Below are 21,801 nucleotides of genomic sequence, written 5' to 3'. Positions count from 1 at the left end.
TTTTCCTTTCTTAGGCTGGTATCTTCTCGTTTGCTTCTAGCTTTTAAATCTTTGGTGGAGGTTGAAACTCAACTCCTTGCATCTCCCCTACTCTTTAAAAAAAAAATTTTTTTTTAACGTTTATTTATTTTTGAGACACTGAGACAGCGTGAGCAGGGGAGGGGCAGAGAGGGAGACACCAAATCCAAAGCAGGTTCCAAGCTCTGAGCTGTCAGCACAGAGCCCAATGTGGGTCTCAAACCCATGAACTTGTGAGATAATGACCTGAGTCAAAGTCAGACACTTAAATGACTGAGGCACCCAGGAGCCCCAGCATCTCCCCTACCCTGCCTTCTTAAAGGCCAAATAGCACAGAATGTTTCTTCTGAAAACTCCAGGAAGAGGCATTTATTTGTGAAAGTCAGTGAGGATTAGTTTTATTGTACTTGTGGAAAAACCAAGCATAGTGGGAATTACTTCAATGTGTCGGTGTTGTGCATAAAAAGTAATAATCTCCAGATCCATCTTAGGTTTTTCGATTAAAAAGCTCTGGACTGTGATGGTCTTAATATTCATAGAAGTGTGGATTTGGTAACTGTTTAATTTTTATCTATTTTGAGGGAGAGAGAGTGTGAGCAGGGGAGGAGCAGAGAGAGAGGGATACACAGAACTTGAAGCAGGCTCCAGGCTCTGCACTGTCAGCACAGACCCAGATGTGGGGCTCAAACTCATGAACTGTTGAGATCATGACCTGAGCCAGAGTTGGACACTTAACTAACTGACTGAGCCACCCAGGGCCCCCCCACCTTTGTTTTTAAGTTTTGGTTAATATTTATTTAAAAATGTTTTTCATGTTTATTTTGAGAGAGCGGATGCATGAGTGGAGGAGAGGCAGAGAGAATCCCAAGCAGGCTCTGTGCTGTTGGCATGGAGCCCTGTGTGAAGTGTGATCTCATGAACCGTGAGACCATGACCTGAGCCAAAAACCAGAGTCAGATGCTTAACCGACTGAGCCACCCAGGTATCCTGGATCTGATAGTATTTAACACTTAGGTAATTTCCCCCTTTGTTGGAGGTCGTCAGGATTAGTAAAAACTTTGTGAATGAATTCCTAACATCATTTCCCTGCCTTGCACTTATAGCTAGTAACTTCTAGTAGTTATTTGGTTTTATATGATAGGTTATCTGTTTTCTTTCCATAGGACCCAAAATGCCCACAAAATTTGGTTCGTTTCATTTCTTTAAAGTCCTTTTAGAGAAGGGTGCTCTACCAATATAATTCCAGGAGAAGTCCACAGCTTTAATTAATTTCTTTCTTTTTTTGGGGCGGGGGTGCCTAGAATGTCCTCATTCTTTCTGTTAATCTTTTCAGGCCAGATTGAGTCTCCCCCTTTTCTATGAAGCTGTTCTAGGCTTGAGGATTACTTCTTTCCTCACCCTTCATGAGTACCCAGTGTCTTTACTAATGGCATGGAACCTTGACATGTTATCTTTGTAAACCTGTCTTTCAAGAATATTGTTGGCACATCAAGCGGCAAAGACCATATCACACTCCCATTTATTCCCAGGGTTCAACACGGTTCCCTGAACATTTTGGTAATACCCATGTTCATTGATAAGCAAGAAGGAAGAGCCAAAAGACACTTGCAACTAATACACAACTTATGCTTTCAATGTGGCTGATTTTTAGACCAATGAAAATAAAGCAAGTTATAAGCCCTCTGTTACTCAAAGGGCAATTTGGAAGATGTAAATGAGACTCAATATTGTGCATATTTAAGGAATTCTCTTGAAGTACACACACAAAGGCAGATTCCTCAGAGTACTTTCTAAAAGGAGATTTGGTACCTTTACTGAATATCTCTATTTGATTTTGGAAGGTCAGGCTTTGCTCAGGAGACCTTCTGAACTAGTTTGCGGCAGAAAGCTTCCCCTCCAGGTGTGAAGAAGTGCTCCATTCCTATCAGCCCTGCTAGGAAAAGGAAGTTTAACTGCAGGATGGCTTTGTAGTGATACATTTAAATTCAATAATATTGGGGCACTTGGGTGTCTCAGTAGGTTAACACCCAACTCTTGATTTTGGCTCTGGTCACAATCTCTAGGTTTTGTGGGTTTGAGCCCCACATCGAGCTCTTGGGATTGAGTGAAGCCTGGTTGGGATTCTCCCCTCCCCCCCCCCCCCCACTCATGCTCTGTCTCTCAAAATAAACTTTATTTATTTTAAAAAAAAACCTTTTTTTAATGTTTATTTATTTTTGAGATAGCAAGAGAAAGAGTGCGAGTGGGGAGAGGCAGAGAGAGAGAGAGGGAGATATAGAATCTGAAGCAGGCCCCAGGCTCTGAGCTGTCAGCACAGAGCCTGACTCAGGGCTCAAATTCATGGACAGTGACATCATGACCTGAGCTGAAGTCTGATTGTTAATGGACTGAGCCATCCAGGTGCCCCTCAAAATAAACTAAAAAAAAAAAAAAAAAAAAAAAAAATTCAATAATATCAAGTAGTGAGTGATTTTTAAATTTTAATTTTATTTGTTTTTAAATGTTTATTTTATTTTGCGAGTGAGTAGAGGAGGGGCAGAGAGAGAGAGGGAGAGGGAGAGAGAGAATCCCAAGCAGGGCTTGAACTCCACAACCCATGAGATGATGACCTGAGCTGAAATCAAGAGTTGGATGCTTAACGCACTGAACCACCCAGGCCCTCCCCCTCCCCCTCCCCCTGCCACTGCCCAGTGTGAGTGATTTTTGTATTTTTAAACTGAAGGCTGTTTTGGCTGTCTTCAGCTGTGCAGTTCAACCTAGACCTGACATTGAAAGAAATTATAACTAACAGATTTGATGAATAAAATGAAGCAAATTTAGATAAGGGGTATGAGATGACAGAATTGTAGTGACACAATTTGGAAGATGTAATGACTGACATCTCCATGGAAGTGACTATTCTTCTTCGAATAGTTTGTGATTAAATTAACAATTGGATTAAATAGCATTTTACCTGAGTAGGAACGTTTAAATGTTTTACGTGAACCTTAGGTATCTTCCTAAACTACTTTTGAATGGTGGGGCTTTTTGTTCTTGTTTTTGCTTCCAGTTTCTGGGCTGCTTATTCCGTTGTTACATGCCTGGGGATAGAAATAAAAACAACGGACTCTTGATGGCTCTGACGTGTGAGTTAAAATAACTTTGATCTTGATTGGCCTGCGGAACTGGAGACATTGCCCTGTATTGACCATTTTAATTCTTGAATCTCAAATTGGCAAATGAGAAGGGTGTGCTTTTTGGTCTGCTTACTAGTTGCTTCCGCAGCATCACACTCAGTGCTGGAGAAGATGTGACCTACAGAGCAGTGATTCTCAACCACAGCTGCAGGAGAGGCTCACTGGAGACCATTTAAAAAATCATCCCTATCTTCTTGAGTCCCCCAAGGAATTCTGAGTTAGTAGCTACAGATGGGCCCTGGCATTTATTTTAAAAAACCTTTTTATGTGGTTTTCTAATATCCACCGCAATTGTTATTAGAGGCTGGAAGGCAAACAGTCACACCAAAGATCAAAGGTAATTGAGTAGGCAAAATGTTTGCTGTTCTTTTCCACTTACAGCCCCTGGCGACGCACACTTCCATGTACGCTTCTTGCCACTCCCATCCCCCAACCCCATGTTTTCTCTATTTTTTCTGACTTCCAAACTTTACCTGCCCTCTTACCCATTCTCTCTGGGGCCTGCTTTCTGGGAAACAAGTAACTAATAGGGTACTGATGGACACTAATGAATGTTCATAATTTACTGCAGTTCTCTTCCCATTGATCCTCTCAGCACATTTAAATGGGAACACATCTGGAAAAGAGCAATGACTAATTTTGGTCATTTCAGACCCATTCAAGTGCCATTTTATTGATGGATGGGGAGGAGAGTGTTTGAGCAGGCAGATCCAACCTTGAGGAAGACTCAAGATCTGGTAAGTTCAGACCCTATTGATCGGCACTGCTCAGCCTACTCAGAGAAGGACCTGTGGCTCTGGTGAGCAGAGTGAAAAAACGTGCCGGTGGATAGTTAGCCCTGCGCAGGGCACGCTGGGCGAACCTACTTTGTAGATTTCGTATACTACGCTCTGGGGCATGTACAGTGAAGACTTCCCCTTTGTTACTCGCACTGGTCTTTGGCAAAGGTTCCGGGAGCCGCTGCCCTCCCCCCACCCCCACATGCACACACAGACACGAGAGCAAAGGTTAATCTCATTCTGAGAGAAATGACCTGAAATGTGCCCCCTCAATCAACAAGAAAACACCGTGTATATCATTCAGCAGTTGGTCTTGCTTTTTTCTTGCCTTAATTGACAATACGTGTCTCTTAAGCTTCCCTGGTATTTCCGAGAATATATTCTCATTTTTTTTTCTTGCCTGTGAAATATTTGTGGAGTTCTGTAGGAAAAGGAGGCTGGTTTTACAGTGCTACATTTATAAAAGAATCTTAAGTGCTTTTTTCAACTCAGCCCTTTCCCCTCTACTTGGGCCTTTTCAATAATTGTGTTTTTACAGTCTGTGATTACTGGAGATACTCTAAAAAATAACACCAAAGTTTAAATTTGTTACCATGTTTTTTTTGGTTTTGTTTTTGTTTTGTTTTTGTTTTTGTTTCTGTTTTTCGGTTTTGTTTTTGTTTTACTTCCAAGTATCATTATTTCTGAAAACTTGCTGAGGCAGCCGGACTGCATGCAGTGCCCTTGTAGAGACTTCCCTAAGTCCAGCAGGGGGCAGCCCATTCTCACTGAAAATTTCACCATTTCTTTTATTCCAGGATGCTAATTTGTTTCAGTATTTGCAGTATTCTTTGGTGTATAAATTCCTGTGTAAATGGAAATATCTGAGCTACATTTCTTCAGTTAAAATTTTCTAAACGCTTATTTATTTTTGAGAGAGACAGAGTGCGAGCGGGGGAGGGGCAGAGAGCGAGAGAGAGAGGGAGACACAGAATCTGAAGCAGGCTCCAGACTCTAAGGGGTCAGCACAGTGCCTGACATGGGGCTCGAACCCAGGGACTGAGATCATGACCTAAGGTGAAGTTGGAAGCTTAACTGACTGAGCTACCCAGGTGCCCCTGAGCTGTATCTCTTTAGAACGCATGGTTACATTGCTGTAATGGCAAAAATTTCCTGGAGAAAACCATGCCCTTAATTTATGGGCGATGGATCATCTACCCCAAAAGTGATTCCTGGGTTGGGAAATGATCCACAGGTCAATTCCTCACAGTTAATGTCACTACTCTTTAACGTGACTTTGGTAGTATTCATAGGTAGTAAAAGGTATGTGTTTGCTTGAAAAGGGGTAGCAGCTACTTTGAGGTGTAATTACCAGCCATTTGCCCATTGTCAGGGTTCCAAACATGAGCAAGCTACTTCATACACACAGTCTTAACTTTGCCTCTGTTCAGTTACTGACCTTGTCAAAGGCAACCCAAAACCTATGTGAGTGTGCACAGTGCTCCCCTCTGTCAGATGCTGACACATTATCCACACGGTGGCTCAAAGGAAAGTAATAGCATGTAGCAGAGGCTGAGCCATATAAAGGCCTTAGAATACCTTTGATTGCTCCTCCTGTGCAGGTCATTAGATGCAAAGCAAACATTTGCAGAACATGGACATTTAAAACAGTAAAGGGTACCCACCTAGGCAGATAGGCCTTGGGGACCAGACAAGGTCAGCTGTTTGAAATAGGAGATTTCTTTCTTTTTCCGTGTGATGGCTGATACCCTCTCTTGAGCTCAAACTTGATGGGGAATGTTTTTTTTGTTTGTTTGTTTTGTTTTTTAATTAGGGAATACTTCATGAATTTGTGAGTCATCGTTGCATGTGCAGGGGCCATGCTAATCTCTGTGTTGTTCTGATTTTAGTATAGGTGCTGCTGCAAGGAGCATGGGGGTTTGGGAGTCTTTCAGTATGTTTTTTTTTCTTTTTACTTTTCTTTCTTATACCCTCTAGATTGTCAGATTTGCTCTTCAGAGACATAATATGAATAATAGCTAACATATTAAGCACTTACTGTATGTCAGGAATATTTCAAGTTGCTTTTTTCTTGCATAATCCTTACAACAACCTTATGAGGGTGATAACTGTTAATACCTCTTCTTAAGGTATTCTTCTAATATTCTTCTAATATTACATGGCCTGCCCAAGATCACCTTAGGTGGGAAGTAGCAGGCCTGGGATTCAAACCTAAGCAATCTGTCTGACTCCAGATCCTCTCTCTCAACCATGACATCACACTCCCTATCTCAAGACCTCTTGGAAGTCAACAGCCCTCGAGCTCCTTTTTTGGATGTTATGTTGAGGTACCCAGAATGATTAGACAGGTAGAGATAAGTCAAAGCTGTTTCAGTCTTTTTACCACCTGCTTAATCTGCCTTCAGAATCCACAGCCTGGAGTTTGAGTGTGCAGATAACAGAGTCGGTCTTTCTAGGGGTTAAGAGCTCTGTGTGGTCCAGCTAATTTTAATCACAGCTAGATGAGACAGGGAGCTGATTTCCTGAAGTCCTAGAAGTTAGTGGGAGTTCCGGTTTCTGATTACAGTCCCGGCTGAATTTCTGCTGAGGGTGAGTGACGTGTCCAGGGGGTCTTGGCGTGGGTTTGTTCTCACTCCTGTGACCTTTTTCCTAATAGTTCAGGGCAGGTCAGAAAAGAATGTGGGAAGAAATACTATCTTCAGGGGACCTACAGGGTAAAGCTTTCAGGAGACAAGGAATATTTTAAGTAATCTCTGCTTTTGCTAAATCAAACCTCTGTCTCGTTGCAACTTGGGGACATTGTGCCCAGATGCTGAAAACTACTACTTAGGTTGGCTGGGTCTGGTACAAGACAGGTGATACAGGCTTAGAAAAATAAAGAAGAAGGAAATGTGAAATTTGTGGACACAGCAGAGCTAGACCGGGAGTAGCTGGCAGGAAAGGGCTATTATACATACTTACGGATGCCATGGGGAAGGTCGGCCAGGGAGAGGCAGAGTCTAGTCTACAGTGTGGTAACTAACCCAGAGCCAAAAGCCTTGTTTGTTTGAATACATAATCTTTTTCATCGTTCAGAAATGAAAAAGCCTAGATATCTTGGATATTGGTATCATAGATTGGGTCCTGAAATGATAAGAGACACTGGGAGAAAAATGGGTGAAATTGATGTAAAATCTGGAATATAGTATATAGTAAAAACAAACAAAAAACCCCACAAAAAACAGAAGGACAAATGGATAGATATACTGAACGTTGAAAAATCTCCCTTCCATTCTGTTCCCCAGGTACCTAGTTTTATTCCCACTCACCAACCAATGTGATTAGTCGTGTGTTCTTCTAGAGCCTTCTATCTTTAATACTTATACAAGCGCATCTGTGCATTCTACTTGAAACAAATGGTAAGATACTGTATACACCATTCTGGCACTTGCTGTCTCTTTGTCTCAGTCATACAATATTTTAATACTACCTGTTAAGGAGCAATGTATTATTTTCAAACATTTTTGGGTTAAGTAACACCCCGCATCTTCAATAATACTGTGTACCTTGCTTTTGCATTTAACACTGTAACAAAGAGTTTTTGATGAGCTGTGTATAGCATCTGACAAGATAACAAGGGGTCTGCCCTAAGAAAGTTAGAGCCCACAATAGAACTCAAACATCTGAGACTTTTGAGAAAGCTTGCTGTGCCCGTCTGATCTCTAGGTTTGTTGTAGCTTAAGTCTGCTCTTGTGGTTGGAGAAGTACTCATTCTGGCTGGTGTTCTTGGCAAATCAGGGGCTTACGCACTTTGAGCGTAGGTCTCCAGATGTTCTCTTCTTTTGTTTGGTGTCGGCACCAACCAGTTATTGAATCCTTGGTGGTCAATAACTTCTTACATTTGTGAAGCATTTTCCATTGACAAGGTACTTTGTGTTATGAATCTTATTCCTCACAAGAACAAAGAGAGAGAGAGAGGGAGGAGAGATCAGCTAAGATTTGCCTCTATTTTCCCAATGAGAAAGCCTTCTGGAAGACCTTGAGTCAAGTGTTCTGACTCTAAATCACGTACTCTCTTCATCCTTTCATAGTGGTCCTCTTTGTTCCCAAAGCTCAATTGATTGGAATGTTTTCCTTCCTGCTTCGACTTCCTCAGTAGATAACTATTATAATGGCTGATATTTAAGGGTTGACTCATGTCAGTCAGGTACTAATCGAAGCACTATATATGAATTATTTAATCTTAACCACATGAGGTAAGCTTTATAGCTCTACACATGCTGAAACCAAGATTCAGAGAGGGTGATTTATTTGCTCAAAGTCACACAGCTAGTAATTGGCAAGCTAGGATGTCCTTCCAGGTCATCCTGGCTCCAGTGAATACCCTTAACCATTCTGTATTCTGCCCTGAATGAGAACTGGCTGTCCCATGTCTTTGATTTGCTCTTCCCAAGAATTCAAGAGAAGTTGTGCTCTGGAAATCCAATACCAGTTTTATATCTGGTGATATAAACTGTGGCATGGAGGTAGAGGATGAAGCAAGGAGTAGTAATAATGCATGATTATTAGTGTCATAGCTTCTGCGTTCATTGTGATTCATTGTGTGACTCCAGGCAAAGCTTCATCTTCTTTGTCAAGTATTCCCAGCCTTGTAAAAATGGAATTAAGATTGTGAGGTGAAAATATTTGAGTCCCACAGGATTAAGACAGTCTTTGTATAGGGGCGCCTGGGTGGCTCAGTCGGTTAAGCATCCAACTCATGATTTTGGCTCACGTCGTGATCTCACAGTTCACGGGATCCAGCCCCATGTCGGGCTCTGTGCTGATGGTGTGGAGCCTGCTTGGGATTCTGTCTCTCCCTCTCTCTCTCTGCCCCTCCCCCGTTTGCTCTCTCTCTCCCAAATAAAAATAAACTTAAAAAAAGACAATCTTTGTATAAAAGTAAATTCACAATATCCTTGATGCTATGGTGATAATTACTGCTTTGCATTGAATTAAGTGCATATCTGGGAATCAGTTTATCAGGGTCATCTTGATAAATGAAGGTTGTTGGAAAATGCTTGCGTGTACCTCAGGTTTTCTGTGCGTGAACTGGAACATCTACCAGTTTGTATTGTGGTTATTGTTTTTTTCATCTACCACTTTCTTGACGGCCTTTTTAGTGGGATGACGCTTCTGGGTCTGCCTTGAGAGGACCACCTACATTACATGTCTGTCTCTCGCACTTGGCCTAGAGTGGGGTGGCTCTAGAGCCGATAAGCTTGAATGAACATTTACTTTGTAAAGCCCTGTGGATGGTGAGGAGGAAGCGATTAACTAAATTGAGGCAAGAGGCCACAGAGCATGACAGTGACATCATTCAGACTTCTTTGGGACTGATCTTTTCTGTAGTGACACTGGGAGCTAATACATGCACAAGAGTTGATGTCTGTTGATCCCATCTGCTTGTGTTTCTCCATATTCTTGATGCTTTGACAGGAATGGGGGCAAGTCTGACCCCGTCTTCCCTTGGTTGACTAGATGAGTGGGTGTCAGGACTCTGTGCTTTTGTACTGAGAATGTCACACTGTTTCCTGAGTGTTGCTTTAAACTAACCACCGCCTAATCTCAGCTATTGCTTCTGGTGCTTCCTGGTCATTAGTTTCTTGTGTGTCTTGGGGGTGAGGGGGTTGTGTGGAGAGGAGACCAGAGGAGCAAGAAAGGAAAGGGTGTGGAAGCCGCCAAGTTCCACAGTGCTGTATTGGTAGTGCAGCTGAATTCCAGGAGCCCAGCAAAAGAGGGATCAGTTTAATCTGGCAAAAGCCATAGCCAAATAGGGACAGACTTACTTCTTGATAAGCAGTTTTAGCTGTCACTTGCTTTTGCTGGACAAGTTGTGGCCTCCAAAGACTCTCTTCATACTCGTCCCGAGCAGCTGCTTGTTGACATGGAAATTATCTTTGCAGATGTTTTTAAATCAATGACTTTGAAATATTAGTGTGTGCACAATAAAATGCCCCACCCCACTCTCAGGGATTCTGATTCAATTGATCTGGGGTGGAGGCCAGGAATCTGCATTTTTTCTAACACGCGTTAGGTGATTTAGATAGTCCGTGGACCACACTCCCCAAAAGACTTAGATTTTGTTCTAGTTTCCATTTGGCCCAGTTTCTGGAATAGCTTCTTTTCTGCTGTAGTCTGTTTTAATCGGTTTCTTTATTGAAGGATTTATTAGCATCTCCGTGTTTACTACCTGTTCCTTTCTCACATCATCACAGTAACTAGAGAGGGAACCAGAGGCAGTTAACTCCATTTTATTGGGGGTGAGGGGGTGGGAGATGGAACCGAGGCATAGGAAGAGGTAGGTCACGGTGAGTCAGAGGCAGAGGTGGTGGGAATTGAAGTCCCGAATTGATGACTCTCAAACCAGGCAATTTTCTGGGACCTATTTTTTCAGCTTGTAATTTCATATTTAATCATAGTTACTCCTTAGGTATGCCATTCATTGTGCTTGGGTAAGGAAAGCCTATCTGAGCTTTAAACAAAATAGAATTAATTGGTGCTAATTTTTCAGCATAGTGAGGCTCATCTAAGCTTGAGCAAACATGTGGATGATGGTATGTGTGGGACTGGTCTTGATGTGTTTCTGTATTTGCTTCCTCTACCATTTCTGAAGACTTTTTACAGCAAGTATAAGGGAGCAGATTTCTCGTCCACATACCAATAGGAACCCCCTCTGATCTTCTAACTGGTAAAGTGCAAAATCGAAAAACCTTCTAGCCCTTTTCCCCTCAACCTTGAGTGGTATTTGAATCCATTTCTAAAGGAAAAGAAAATCGTGAAAACTCTCAGGCAATTTAAATTATTTTTATTACAATGTTATTTAAACTTGCAAATATACAATAGGAATATAATGTTCTTTTATTTATAGTTCTTATATGCTAAAAAACTGAGAGAGCTCTACAATTTAAATCCAAGTGAGACTGAATTATCCCTTGTATTGTGACTGTTGTCTTGCCTGTGAGAGCTCAGCTTCTTTTGAGTTCAAAGTACAGGTGCCACCAAGTGACCCATGGCACCTGTTTGCTCTACTTTTCTGTTAGAAATGCTGCGACAGTCAAGTTCCATGATGTCATTTGGCTTTCACTGAGTGCATGAAAACCCCATTTTCAGTTTAAATCCACCTCTGCTCTTCTCTCATTAACCTAGAATGGCAAAAGCACTGAAACACACATGCAAATGTAAGGATAGAAATAGTGTGGCCTACTGGCTATAAAGCCGCCATCCAGATAATCCAGAATATGTTCACATCAATCTAAAAGATATTACCAAAATGAAAACCAAATTGAAACCCTACAGAATACATCCGCAGACCTAATTTGAGAGATAACTGTTCAGGTCCATTGGTTCCCAAACTTTAATGCTATCAAGGCTCCATCTACTGTGTCGACTTCCCAGAACCCTGTTTTTTTTTTGTTGTTGTTTTGTTTTGTTTTTTAAGTCTCCTAAATTACGTTTGTTAATAACTTTACGTTTGTATTAATTAGATACATAGAATTACCATTTCAGAGCTTATGATCACCGTATGTAGTTTATCATTCTAAGCTGCTTAAATTGTAGTCGGAAGCAAACAAAAAACAGGGGGACATCCTAGTTCTGTGTGCCCTTGATAAAGGGTGAAGGAAAACTTTCCATTAACTTTTCTAAGAAAGAACTCCAGCACTCTCCCCTCCTCCTCCTGCTGGCTTTGAGGACTCGTGGAGTTCTAGGGACGCCACTTTAGCCTTTCTCGTAGAGCAAAGTAGCCACTCCACCCAATCTGGAAGGATTAAAGCTTGTCCTCGTTTTGCGTGATTGTTGTACTTCTAGCATGCTAAAGACCTAAAAGAGGGAGGAAGAAAAAAAAAACAACAGAAGGCACCATTCCAGTACCAAACTGAAAAGAAACACAAAAACAAGAGAGCAGCATGTTTTTAACAGCTTGCATGGAAAAAGCGGAAAAAATATTGACTGGGGAGTTTGGACAGCCCCGTTCATTTTCTCTCGCCGCCCGCGTTATTTGTCTTACGAAGCAGGAGCCAGATACAATTCTGGCTCACAGGCCAGAGGAAGAGGTGGAGGGGTTCTGTGAAAGCTAGCGGGGAAATTAGGGCTGGAGACCCGGTGGCTCAGGGCCAGGACGAAGCCGGGGGAGGCGCTAAATCTGTTTTCCTCCTGCCCTCGGGCATCCTCTTTGGTCTGCCTGAGTCCTGGGAGCAGGGCTCGCAACACTCAGGTAGGTCCTTGATCCCTTCAGCCCATCATGAGCAGAATGCATTCCTGCCCCTGTTTCTTTCGGCTGTGTAAAGGATGTGGGGGCTCCATTCGCTTCCTCAGCCCACCCTTGTTCTGGAGTTTAGACGTGCAGTCCCCGCAATGGGGTCCACGTGGGGGCCTCCTTCAGCCGGGCGGGGACTCTACTCCCCCACTTCGGCGAAGCAGGAGCACTGGCCTGGGCGCGGGGCGGGGCCTGGGCGCGGGGCGGGGCCTGGGCGCGGGGCGGGGCCTGGGCGCGGGGCGGGGCCTGGGCGCGGGGCGGGGCCTGGGCGCGGGGCGGGGCCTGGGCGCGGGGCGGGGCCTGGGCGCGCGGCTGGCGGCGGCGACCAGCCGGAGGAGAAAGAACATGGCGGGCACAGCGGGGCCCGGGACCGGCCCGGGGGCAGCGGGAGGAGATGGAGACGATTCGCTATACCCGATCGCGGTTTTAATCGACGAGCTCCGCAACGAGGATGTGCAGGTACTGGAATCGGGCCGGGGAATGGAGTTGGGCCCGGCGGGGCGTGTGGTAGGGGAGGAGGAAGGCCGGCGCCGTGGTGGGAGAGGCCCGGGGACTGAAGGAGCCGGCTTCGGCGGTGGGAGAGGCCCGGGGACTGAAAGAGCCGGCTTCGGCTTCTGAACAGAAATTTAATTGAGAGGAGGGGAAAGTCCCAGGAGGGGTGTGGTGGCTTGACTAGACCTTATCTGGACCTGGGCAGAGCTCCCACTCCCAGCGTCCGGTCCCGGCGGTTGTGGGAGCCCCGGCTTCCCAGCCCCGGCTTCCCGCCTGGGCGCCCCTTCCGGGCGGTGCAGGGAGGCGGATTCGCGTCCAGTCCTGGGCCGGGAGGAGGCCGACGTGGCCCGAGGGGGCTGGAGCGGGCTGCAGGTGAATGAAAGCTTTCCTCTAGGCTGGGAAACTGGCTGTGCTTGGTGGGTAGAGAGAGAGTGGGGTGGCTTACCTAGATGAGTTGGTGCGTTAGCTCTGCTGTAACTTTTCTTTGGAGAGGCAAGGGTTGTCTTCAACCATTTCACCTGCTTCACTAGTGCCAATGTGCTCTCATTTTGAAATCGTCTCCCTTCCTGTATGTGGTATTTTCTTTTTCTAACGGGCCCTATGAGTGTGGCTCTTAAAAAAATCTTCGTTTGGTTAAAATGAAGGCATGTTCCACTGCTTCTGAGGTTCCTCATAGAATCAAACCCAAGTTGAAGGTTTGCCTCTTTCTCAGTGTGTGTCGTTGTCTCACTTGTTTGTAGTATTCTTGTTTTGGTCTAAATCACAACTGTTTATTCTTTGCACTTTGTATTTTTAAAGCTCCGCCTTAACAGTATTAAGAAGTTATCCACAATTGCCCTGGCACTTGGAGTAGAAAGGACACGAACAGAACTGCTGCCATTCCTTACAGGTATATGAATTTTTTGTTTGAAGAGAGGCATGGCCATTTCCATTTTCCGTGGCTTTCAAGTTTTCCAGTGGCTTTCAAGACTTTGACTCTTTTTTTAGAAAGTGTTACCCACACTATTGAGTACTAAGCTGAGCCTGATGCACTCTGAGGAAACGAGACGGGGCATAGCATCATGGGGCCAGATGTATTCAGTTAACTGTTGAGCTCATGGGAAAGTCATTGATACGGGGTTGTCAACTTCTAATTCATTGTGTCATACAGATCTGGAATGCTGTTAGGATTGTGACGGGCCCCTCTAGCTAAATATCGAGTCTATTCCTAGTTCTCTGTGAGTGTCCAGCTCCGGGCCTGCTCTCTTTGTTGATGAGTACCTGGTCGTTGTCATTTCCAGATACGATTTATGATGAAGATGAGGTACTGTTAGCTCTTGCTGAGCAACTGGGAAATTTCACTGGCCTGGTGGGAGGTCCTGACTTTGCCCACTGTCTGCTGGTGAGTATATTTTGCCTACCATTCTTCCATAACTTAACCTGTATAAACCATACAGTATTTGTCGATAGGAACACTACATTTTTAATGCAGGTTTTTTGCTTTTTGTTTTTTAATTTTTTTTCAACGTTTTTTATTTATTTTTGGGACAGAGAGAGACAGAGCATGAATGGGGGAGGGGCAGAGAGAGAGGGAGACACAGAATCGGAAACAGGCTCCAGGCTCCGAGCCATCAGCCCAGAGCCCGACGCGGGGCTCGAACTCACGGACCGCGAGATCGTGACCTGGCCGAAGTCGGACGCTCAACCGACTGCGCCACCCAGGCGTCCCGAATGCAGGTTTTTTTTTTGTAGATAGCCTCAGTGTTGGCTGTTGAGAGGACAGATAATGTAGGCGCTTCAGATTCAACCCTTTTTCTGACTGCGAGCATCAGAACTTTGTGTGAACTTGCCAGTTGGGAGAAAAAGGGTTCGATTATTTTTATGGGTCTTCTCCCCACCCCCTGAAATTAGAGAGCTTAATTCTCATCTAGCAGTGTCATGAATTTGGAAATGTTTATTAGCTTTTTCTTTTCTTTCTTTTTTTTTTTTTTTTAAAGCTCTTATTTCTGTAAGTAATCCCTATTTCCAGGGTGGAGTTTGAACTTAACAGCCCTGAGATCAAGAACTGTATGCTCTATAGACTGAACCAGTCAGGTGCCCTGGAAATGTTTATTAGCTTTTTGTCTTTGATTGTAAGCCTGTGGTTTGCTTCTGATTTACTCTGTGGATTTGATGAGTTCAGCTCAATTTGGTTGACATTTACTGATCACCTGCTATATCAGGCCCTGAAGTTACAGTGTTGCTGTGAAGAAGGCCAGCGTGAATGGGATGAGGTCTCTGCCTTAGGTATCGACAGACAATTACCGTACAGTGTTAAATGGAAAAATGGGAGCACATAAGAGGTACCTGAATAGCAGAAAGGAGAAAGGGATTCATCCAGGGTGATGAGAGAAAACCTCTTGGGGGATGATGTCTGAATTAGGTTTTGAAGGATGACAGCATTTGGACAAGATAGACATATATGCCTCATGGCTCAAATACTGTCTATATGATGTTGATCTCTGATTTTTCTTTCTACCTCTGACCTTTCCATAGAATTCCAGATACATCGATAGAGATATCTGCTTGTATCTCTCTACATTATCTGCCTGTGGCTTTTCCTCTTGGATATCAAACAGGCATTTCAGATTTAACATGCCTGGGTGGTTCATTTGGTTAAGCATCCAACTCTTGATAGTAGCTCAGGTCTTAATCTCAGGTTCGTGAGTCCAAGCCCTGAGTTGGGTTCCCTGCTGGGCATGGAGCCTACTTAAAAAAAAAAAAAATGTTAACATGCCTGAAACGGAACTCCATTTTCTCCCCCAAATATGCCTGTCATTTAGTGGTCCCATCTCAGTAAACGGCATCACTGTCCTCCCATTTGCACAAACCAAAACCTAGAAGACATTCTTGAAAATTTCTTTCACTCATTTCCCAGATTGGATCTGTTAGTAATTCCGGTAGATTCCAAATGCGTTCCAAATCAGTTCACTTTCCTTCTTCCCCACTACTACCTAGCTCATCTCTCCTCGTCTTTCCAGACGTCACAGTCTTTCCGCTAGATTACTGCAGTAACATCCTGACCAGTTGTTCTCCACTCCTGCCTCCCACCCTTCCCTGTAGTCCACTGTTCACCTGGCACATGGGTTACTTCCTGCCACAGCTCTTAGAAAATCCAGATTCCAGGGCACCTGTGTGTCTCAGTCGCTTAAGTGACCAACTCTTGATTTTGGCTCAGGTCACGGTCTCATGGTTCATGAGATTGAGCCCCGCATCAGGCTCTGCACTGACAGCTCGGAGCCTGCTTGCGATTCTCTTTCCCTCTCTCTCTGCCCCTCCCCTCTTCATTCTCTCTCTCTCAAAATAAATGAATAAACTTAAAAATAAAGAAAATCCAAATTCCTATCTTAGGTTTTGTAAGCTAAGTTACAAGCTATCTCTGAATATATCTCCTACTGTGTTCCTTCTTGATAACCTCATTCTGTTTACAGGGATCTTCTTTCTGTCCTTTGAATAAACCAAGCTTATTATTACCCTAAGATTATTGCCCTATGTTGTCCCCTCTAATGTTCTCTTGAGCTTCTGGTGGCTGCGTCCTTGTCATTCAGATATCAACCTCAGTGCATCTTCTCAAAGAGGCCTTTCCTGAACACCCAGCCTGAAATTGCCTCCTAGTCACCCCTTATCACATCATCCTATTCTGTTTCTTTACAGGGTACTCATCACCATAAGATTATGTTCTTTGTTAGTTGTCTTCCTGCACTACAATAAAAGTCCACTAGAGCGAAGAACCTGTCTGCCTTGTTTTTTCTCTGTCCTCAGTGCTAAAATACAGCAGTAATCATTCATTGACTCGGGTTTGGAAGTACGAAACAGGTTGTGTGACTGGAGTACATAGGAGTGGTGGGCGGAACAGTAGAAGAGGGCCTGGAGACTTAGGCAGAGTTAAAATCCAGAGACAGCTCATCTTTGATTCTCAGGAGCTTGGCCTTATCCTATGGTAGTGATAGAAATGATCCACTGATACTGTATGAGAGGAGCTCCGAGGAGGCAGACGTAGCTAGTGAAAGGCCTTTCAAGTAAGAAAGCAGTATCCTTTTAAAGGGCTTCTGGAATACCTCTTAGGAATGCTAAGTACTTTCTACTTTTGTGTATTAAACGTTTTTTGAAACGTAATATTAGTAGACACAGTTGTTTTCTTTGAGTCATAATTTTGTTTCAGTCTTTTCGTGAGTCCTGTATTGTGGATTTTTATCTTCAACATTTGCAGCTCATGGTGTATGCTGAATACGCCTCTACCAAATGCAGACCCAGAAAGGAAGAGGTTCAGAGAACCAGCCCTCGTGTGCTTTTCGCTGGGCTGGGTCATGTTCACTTTCTGATCCTATTCCAGACCAACCCCTTTGGTCTCTTCTGTTTCTAAAGCTGCAAACAGGGATTCCTACCATCTCTGTGTTCTTCATTGCTCTGTCCACAACTCCTGCTCTCTGTCTGGCTCATAAAGAGTCTGCAGTGTCTTCTGAAAAAAGTGGTTTCGTACTCAGCCTCTTACATGTTAGGTAAGTTGATGGTGTGGGGCTGGTGGACAGTGCTGCTTCTCCAAAGGTTGTGTGGCCTCAGTGGCCTGATGAAATGTCATCCTTTAATTGTGCTGCCCACTGTTGCTCATGTTTTTGCAGTTACTCTTGAGGAAAAACATGGTCTTATCTGAATTTGGCTACATATCTTTTAAACCTAGTCATTCAGCTCACAGTAATATTAATATTGTGTCGAGTCTCCACGGTGTCGTTTGTAGACACCATCTGGGAATTGCCATCTGGGACATGAGACCTTGGCTGTCCTACAGAAGTCGTGTCTTCAGGTTGGACACACCATATGTTATCACTGTGTGAACTGAAAGTAACCATTTGGTGTGATGTAGCGAACATTCTGGTTACATGTACCACCTCCCTTCAGTCCCTGTAAAAGGTGATAATCTGTATCTACCCTGATTCGGTAAGTTTTCTTTTCTGATTTTTCCTTTTTGGCCTATTCAGCCTCCTTTGGAAAGTCTGGCAACTGTGGAAGAGACCGTGGTTCGAGACAAGGCTGTGGAGTCGCTGAGGCAGATCTCCCAGGAGCACACTCCTAATGCTCTGGAAGCCCATTTTGTACCTCTGGTGAAGCGTCTGGCGAGTGGAGACTGGTTTACTTCTCGCACATCTGCGTGTGGCTTGTTCAGTGTTTGCTATCCCAGGGCTTCAGATGCTGTCAGAGCAGAAATTAGACAGTAAGATACGTTGTTTTTTTGAGTTATTTGGGGTTTTTGGGAACTTCTGGCTGACAGTTACACAATACCCTGTTACCTGTGAGTGGCTGATAGCAGGACACATGTGATAACATGACTTTTTATCATTCAATTGAATATACGAGTGCTTTTAGATTAGAAGCCTACCTAAGCACTGATATTCATAAAAGAAAACCTCTAAGATGGCCGTGTGTGTGTGTGTGTGTGTGTGTGTGTGTGTGTGTGTGTGTGTGTGTTGGGGGCATTTAATTCAGTGGTACTTGACAGGAAATACCTTCATTATCATTTGCTTTAGGCACTTCCGTTCCTTGTGCTCAGATGACACTCCCATGGTACGACGTGCTGCCGCTTCCAAACTGGGCGAATTTGCAAAAGTTTTGGAATTAGATAGTGTGAAAAGTGAAATTGTTCCGCTGTTCACTAACCTAGCTTCAGACGAACAGGTAAGTTAGTGATTAGTATCTGAGGTACATAGATTTCCTTTCCTCTAACGTTTTAAGGATTCCTTTGGGAGTTTTGGTTATATGTTAGGATCCTTTTTGCAAAATTAATACTTAATTTTGGGCTAGATAATTTTTTTTTTAATGTTTATTTATTTTTGAGGCAGAGAGAGACAGAACATGAGTGGGGGAGGGTTAGAGAGAGAGAGGGAGACACAGAATGAGAAGCAGGCTCCAGGCTCCGAGCTGTCAGCACAGAGCCCGATGCGGGGCTTGAACTCACAGACCATGAGATCATGACCTGAGCCAAAGTCGGAAGCTCAACCGACTGAGCCACCCAGGCGCCCCTAGATAGAATTTAATATGAGCCATCTTGGTGCCTTTCCATTTCTGTCTTAACCAGACCATGATTTTCTCTTGTGCTGGCAGTGGTTAAAACAAGAGTCAGAGAGGAGATGGGAATCCTCTAAGAAGGGAAGACCAAAGCTGCTTTAAGGGCTAACACACCTTCACGCATTGCAGCCGGTCACAGCGGGGTCATGTTGCCTGGGATTTTTGACTTTCAGATAAACAAATGTGTTAGGAAGCCTGCCTGAGCCTCTCCCTTCTCTGGAGGACTGTATAGGGGGACTTTGTACAATAGCAATTTTAAGTCCAAGGATCTGGATCTCTTTGGTGTAGAAATAATAACAATAAGGAGCACCTGCAGTAAGTGTGTGATTTTTCTTAACCTGTCCTAAGGGGTTTTTACGTAAAAGAAATACTGGGGTAATAGTTGCCCCATGAGGTAGATAGCCCATGTTACGTGTTAGGGAATGACAGACACAGAAAGTCGAAGTAGCTTTTTCAGGATGGCATGGTTTGCAGTGGTGTAGATGGGGTTAGAGTCTAGGCAGTTGGGCTTCAGAGTCCAGAGCCTTCATGGCTAAGCCGAACTGCCTTCTTTGTGGCTAGAGGATCCACCCCCAGAGTTTCTAGACCCCAGAAGAATGCGTGTGGGTTTTAATTTGCTTGGTGTCTTCCTGGAATCACTTCACATGTGGAGGACCTGGACCTCTCGATGAGTCTCATATTGAAAGATGGTAAATCTTACCTTAAAATAATTGAAAAAACTTACTGAGATACCATATAGAGGGGAGCACAAAAGATACAACTCTGAATAATAAGAAGGTTAGGAGGCAGAACTTTGACAGCCACCACCCTGGAAGCCCGCCCCAGCTCTCACCCACGCACACCCACCCCCTGCCTGCTTCAGATAACACTTTCTCTTGACTTTTGTGGTTACCAGCTCTTACTTCTCTTTGTACTTTTATGGAACATTATAGTTTAAAACCACACTGTTCAACAAATATAGTGTAAGTTACCTGTTAATTTTTTAAGTTTTCCAGTAGTCACATTTTAAAAACTAGAAAATGGGAAATTAATTTTAATAGTTTATGTTATTTAACACACTGCGTGCAAAATAGTGACCATATGAACATGGGCATTAGCGTATTTCATGGACTGAAGAGCCACATGTGGGTGGTGGTTACATCGGACAGCAGAGGTTTAAATCCTCATTGGGATTTTATTGATGATGCTTCCCATGGTGTAATTTAACATTTTCTTTTGTCCTCGGTATTTCCTGCAACTTGAATGTAGTGTGGGGGAGGAGGGTTTGTAAACTTTGCCTGTAAAGGGCCAGATGGTAAATATTTTCAGCCTTGTGGCTGTTGTAACTACTCAACTCTGCTTTCGTAGCACAAAAGCTCTATATGTAAACTGATGTGTGTGGTGTTGCAGTAAAACTTCATTTACATGAAGTAGCTGCAGTTTTGGATTCGGCCAGTGTTTGCCCCATCCATGATCTAGAGGCTTGATGAGATTTAGGTTTGATATTTTTGGGGTGATAAGACCACATTATATGTGGGATCGTACACTTCGTTAAGAGGCATATAATTTCTAGTTGTGATACATTAGAAAAAAAAATAAGTGCTTAATTATATGATATGTGTATGTGTATTCTGTCTGACCCCTGGTAGAATTGGGGCTCCTGGCTCAGTCATTTTTGGAAAAAACAGTTATTGAGTACCTGCTACATATCGGGCACTGTTCCAGTGCTGGGCTACAGTGTTTAACCATTATAAACAGATCAATAAGCATGATAAATGCTAGGATGAAAATAAAGTAGGGTGATGTAACAGGGACTGATTATAGGGCATTCCTCTAGACTGGTTAGTCAGAGAAGGACTCTGAAGTAGTGATACAAACTGAGAAACAAGAGAAAAATGCCAGCCATACCCTTTCCTGGAGTACCGGAGCTCCACCAGGAGAAGCCACCTAGTGTAAAGGCCGTCAGGTTGGAACATAGCGGGTGACAGGGACTCTGGTAAGGTCTTCCGGAGAAGATAGGCCGAGGCCAGATCATGGAGGCCCTCTAAGTCAGGGTATGGAGTTTGAAGTTTTTTCCTAGGTGCAGTGAGAATACACCTAGATTGTAAGCAGAGGTGGTGTGACTTGGTGTAATGTACCTTTTAAAAAGAACGTCCCGGCATTCTGGCTTCTGGGTGAAAGCTGAATTGTAAGGGGGTGGGGGTGGGGTTTAGAAGCAGGAAGACCAGTTAGGAGACGTCTGCCGTAAGGTAGGCAAGGCAGGATGGTGAACTAAGGTGGCCTAGTGAAGGTGGAGAGAATCTGGAGACAGGTTTAGAGGCAGAGTCACTGGGACTATGGGAAGAGGGGAAAGAGCAGTCAAGGAGACCTTGACCTTTGGCTTTAGCCCAAACCGGGTGGGTGGTGGTGTCATTGCTGAGACAGAGAAGAGGCTGGGAAGAGGAGCAGGTATTGGGGAGAAAAGTCATTGATGAATTTAACAAATATTTATTGGTAAATATTTCCAGAGATGATAGTAGTCCCTTGATAGAGCATTGTTTTTGGATTCAAAATTCCTTGTATAGCCACTACCAGGAACCTAGTTCTGCCTTTTTTTAGCTGGTTTCCTTGTGGGTAGAGGAGCGAGTATCTTGGGGATACAGTAAATTATTGTTCATCGACGATTTTTAAAATTTGTAATATTTTGAAAAGTATGATGTGTAATATTTGTGAAATATGTAATAGCGTATGCACACATGGTGTTCAGAGTTTTGGTTCCTCCTGGGTGCTTATGTTTTTACATATTTTTAGTTTCTATTTGTTAAGATTTCCAAGTCTGTAATCTCAATTTCTAATTTCTCATTGATGTGTCTAATTGCGTATTTCCACTCGGTCAAAAGACACATAGGTATCACATTGGCATTTGGCAGTTTACATTTGGGGAGCTGAGGTCATTAATCTCACAGTTTTCTAAAGTTTTTGGCCTCTTTTTTCTAGGCTTGGTTACTTCAAAGTTATTCTGCCC

At 43.7% G+C, this 21,801-nt stretch overlaps 1 protein-coding gene and 1 non-coding gene across 7 annotated transcripts in view; one reads left to right on the top strand and one right to left on the bottom strand.

Annotated features, from left to right (window-relative positions):
- Positions 1 to 5,778: 5,778 nt before the first annotated feature.
- On the bottom strand, positions 5,779 to 5,886 carry LOC122231577. Its single transcript, XR_006208839.1, has one exon. It is a non-coding gene; the product is annotated as a U6 spliceosomal RNA (small nuclear RNA).
- A 6,671-nt stretch (positions 5,887 to 12,557) lies between these two features.
- The window catches only part of PPP2R1B (protein phosphatase 2 scaffold subunit Abeta), a 33,525-nt gene continuing 24,281 nt past the window's right edge, over positions 12,558 to 21,801 (top strand). For 5 of the 6 annotated variants that reach the window (XM_042959473.1, XM_042959476.1, XM_042959472.1 and 2 more), the window contains exons 1-5: positions 12,559 to 12,707; positions 13,539 to 13,629; positions 14,021 to 14,121; positions 17,735 to 17,967; positions 18,281 to 18,428. In XM_042959473.1, the coding sequence (XP_042815407.1) occupies positions 12,594 to 12,707; positions 13,539 to 13,629; positions 14,021 to 14,121; positions 17,735 to 17,967; positions 18,281 to 18,428 (687 nt within the window). In that variant the 5' untranslated portion in view covers positions 12,559 to 12,593. Of the gene's footprint in view, positions 12,708 to 13,538; positions 13,630 to 14,020; positions 14,122 to 17,734; positions 17,968 to 18,280; positions 18,429 to 21,801 lie in introns of all 6 variants that reach the window. The other variant, XM_042959475.1, reaches the window with a different exon arrangement.

This window comes from Panthera tigris, chromosome D1 (assembly GCF_018350195.1).
Source record: "Panthera tigris isolate Pti1 chromosome D1, P.tigris_Pti1_mat1.1, whole genome shotgun sequence".
NCBI lineage: Eukaryota > Metazoa > Chordata > Mammalia > Carnivora > Felidae > Panthera > Panthera tigris.
Note: the sequence above shows the minus strand (reverse complement) of the source record. Positions and strands in the feature narration are given on the sequence as shown.